Genomic DNA, 3665 nt, shown 5'->3' with positions numbered 1-3665 from the left:
AAGAAAATTCATTTTTGTTCGGTATTAGTTCTATTTCCACGTTTATTAATCATTGAATTATTAACACCAGAGAAATATTAAGAAATGAAATAACGAACCATGAAATTTAACCTCTGAGTATGTCCCATATATAAAATCCCGAGATTAAAGCAATATACAGTACAGTAATGGTAACCGGTCATCATCATGACATCAACAGCATCAGTTTGTTAATTGTCATCTATGGACCAATCTCCATACCATGTGGCCTTAGCAGTTTCTCCATATTCATACTAAATTATGCATAATTATGAATGTTGTTGATAGCAAAAGATTATGCAAATACGGATCAATTATGTTATATTTACACAACAGAGATTTGGTCATGTTTCTTATTATTAATTGTATTGATAGCAGAGGGGAATAGTGATCACGTGTTGTACTATATATACCCAATAGGGAACATGGCAAGGCAACAACGGATATCAAGAATAAGACAGGAAGGACAGAAGGGACAAACAACATCAAGGAGGGACCGACTGAAAGAGGCGAAGAAAGCGGAAAAAGAGAAAATGGTTAAACAAGAGAAAATTCAAATACTCGAAACAAATGGTACCAATCTTGTAAGGAATGTTGTTCCTTCATATTCAAATACACCCAAGATTTATCATAGAAATGGTATGGCTAACGTCACAAATGGCTCCTACACGAGGAGAATGACCACCAGAGCAATGTCGAGGTCGCTAGATGTCGGTAGTGGACTAGAATCTAAAACCAAATGGACAGCATTTGAAATAAAACATTTACGGAGGTAAGTGACTTTGAATTAAATGTGTTGTGTTCCGACACAACATCTGTGTGTTTCTTCAGGTATTATTCATATTCTAAGTTTAACGAATAGTATTTGAATATATTAACTTTACCCACATGTATGGCTTCCGCAATAGTATTATTATTAATTAATTAAATTTATTAAGCCGCCTATAGAAATATCGATTATGAAATTTAATTACTGTGAAACAGAATAACCTCTTTGACGCGTAACATCAGTAATTATAATAGTTTTAATAACTTCCTTTAATACAAGATATTAGCTTTTTCTCGCACATCGGACAGGGAAATCTCGCATAATACCTCGCGCATTTGACGTCTTACTCTGGAATCGATGACGTCATATGCTTCAAATATTCAATATTATAAGAAATATGTGCATTCAATGATTTTCCATGCATTTTTTGGTTGTTTTTAATTATTAAAACAGTATGCACCGATTGAACACGAGATAATTTTACACCAAAATTTGCGTAATTATACTCCCACAGTCTCGGGCTATGATTTTGTAACATTCCAAACTCACCAAACGCCTCGGTAGGGATTATGTTACAAAATCTTAGCCCTCGACTGAGATAACCCGATCTCGATCATTGACAGGTAACAGATTTTATTAGCATACTTGACGGCCCCATATTCGACACTATTACTTTTGCTTTATCTGGTATGTAGGGTTGTCAACATTATACAAAAGAACCACCCAAACGTATGGGAAATTGTACAAGGAATCGTCGTGGCTGAGACAAAGAAGAAATATCAGCAGCAGAACAAGAAAGGCTTGAAAACAAGGCAAAACCTAGAGGAGACGACAACTGTACCAGGTACTGAAAATCAAGGTATGGATTAAGTTAACGTTTCTATTTTGGAGCAATAAAATTTTAGCGCTAAATCGATTTTAAATATGTTTGCGCAATGAAATTTGCGTAATTTCAATTGCAGCTATACAAGCGTAATACATCAGATTCAATTTTGTGCAATCGTATTTAAGAATATAATTCCAGCACACGAAAAGTACTACAATATTATGTATGTTTACAGTATATCAATACTACCTATTTCTGTGGAGACAGTGTTATACCCGATTTCACATGGACAAATATGGACTTGCAGCAGTTACTCCATGTAGGCCTAGAATTCGACAATTTATACCTTTTGACGTCTCTTTCCCTTCCTCTTAACCAATGATTTTAAAAAATAAATGTTAAAGTGAAAGTGGTCATAAAACACTTCTACTGTATAATCCGTTTGTTGTATTGTAGTGGATGTCCTGAAAAGAAAACTCCCCAGAGTGCTGGGGCTACATGTTGCTGATAACGATCAACAAGACTCGTATGAAGTAAAGAGAAGGAATTTGGTAGATTGTAGTCGTAAAGACTGGAATGACGGGACTAGACAGAAGAGTGTCGGACAGTCCCAGCTTTCTGATCCTCAACCTTACTCATGTTACCACTGTGGAAAGGGTTTCAATGATAAAAGATGCATGCGGAAACATGTCCGTGCACATACTAGAGACAAAAACTGCAAATGTCAACTGTGTGGTAAGTTGTTTCAAACCAAAAGTGATATGAGGACACACGTGCGTATACATTCGGGTACACAGCTCCACAGGTGTGGCACATGTGGTAAAGGCTTCAATGTAAAGATGGACCTACACAGACATCGCCGCACACATACAGGTGAGAAACCTTTCCCGTGTAGCCAGTGTGATCGGAGGTTCATTGACCAACGTGACCTGAGGAAACATTTAAAGACACATTTTAGACAAGAGAGATATGCGTGTGATATCTGTGGAAAGTCCTTCACTAGAAAGTTCTCTTTGGCAGTTCATATACAGGGTCACTCTGGAGACAGAACTTTCTCGTGTGACGACTGTGATAAAAGGTTTAGTTCGCAGGAAAATCTGCGGAAGCATTTGAAAACACATTCTGGAGAAAAACCTCACAAATGTGTACAATGTGGAAAGTCCTTCAGCAGGAAATACAGTTTAAACATTCATCTCCGTGTACATAAATCAGAAAAGCTGTACAAGTGTGACACGTGCTCAAAGACATTCCTCTACAGGAACAGCTTCCGGCGACATACTCTTATACATACCAGGGGGAACAACTCATAATATGATTTTTGAAATGACACAAAAACGTTAATGATGTTCTGTTATTCTGTATTTGTATGTTACGGAGTTATAAGCCCTTGGGGTAGGTATTGATTGTGACGTCATACGTTTACCAGCTTAACGTCATACTTCTCAGCTAAAAGGAAATGAATGGCGCCACAATGGATACATATCCGTCTTTGCATATTAGAGAGTTAGCTCCCTTGCGAGTAGGTATCGATTGTTACGTCATTATTTTGTGAGCGCAATTCACGTCGTTTTCTCCGAAACTTATGACGTTACGCTCCTAAACACATGACGTCACAATCAATACCTACCCGCAAGTGCAGATAACTCTGTAATGTGAAAATTAGGAATATTCTGGTGTGACATTTTGGAGTTTATTAAGATTCTTATGGATAATACGATGTAAATGTAATACAAGAGTCGAACTTGGAACCTGCGAGAATATGTATATTTCATAAATGGATCTGACACCACCTAGACGCGAGTTCCGTTTAAGCTTGAGTAGAAGTCTTAATCACGAAATTAAATCATCTTGTAAAATCGTTAGTTATAAAAGTGCGATATTAAGTCAGTTTACAGTACCTTCTCTTCTGATTGGCCATAAGTGGATCACGTGTCAGTCTTTAAACGGACTACGTCCAATTCAAACGCAATTACAAGGTGATGATTCTTAGATGACACGTACATATCAAAGTGTATGGCCGATTCTAGTCTTCCACTACCTATGCCATATGCA

General features: G+C 37.1%; 1 protein-coding gene across 1 annotated transcript; it reads left to right on the top strand.

Moving 5' to 3' along the window:
* The first annotated feature begins 229 nt into the window (after window positions 1–229).
* Window positions 230–3363, top strand: LOC138309718 (zinc finger protein 557-like). The gene is made up of 3 exons (XM_069250937.1): window positions 230–790; window positions 1483–1646; window positions 2070–3363. The coding sequence occupies exons 1-3, from the start codon at window positions 294–296 to the stop codon at window positions 2921–2923; spliced, it is 1515 nt and encodes a 504-aa protein (XP_069107038.1). The 5' UTR covers window positions 230–293; the 3' UTR covers window positions 2924–3363.
* Window positions 3364–3665: the final 302 nt, after the last annotated feature.

Source organism: Argopecten irradians, chromosome 15, assembly GCF_041381155.1.
Source record: "Argopecten irradians isolate NY chromosome 15, Ai_NY, whole genome shotgun sequence".
Classification (NCBI taxonomy): Eukaryota; Metazoa; Mollusca; class Bivalvia; order Pectinida; family Pectinidae; genus Argopecten; species Argopecten irradians.
The sequence above is the reverse complement of the archived record's forward strand: the minus strand, read 5'-3'. Positions and strand labels throughout refer to the sequence as shown.

Excerpts from the sequence above, each read along its gene's own strand:
- LOC138309718 (XM_069250937.1), top strand. The coding sequence starts at position 294 with ATGTTGTTGATAGCAAAAGATTATGCAAATACGGATCAATTATGTTAT. Across the intron at positions 791-1,482 it reads GAAATAAAACATTTACGGAG|GGTTGTCAACATTATACAAA; the intron begins GTAAGTGACTTT and ends TCTGGTATGTAG. Across the intron at positions 1,647-2,069 it reads ACCAGGTACTGAAAATCAAG|TGGATGTCCTGAAAAGAAAA; the intron begins GTATGGATTAAG and ends GTTGTATTGTAG.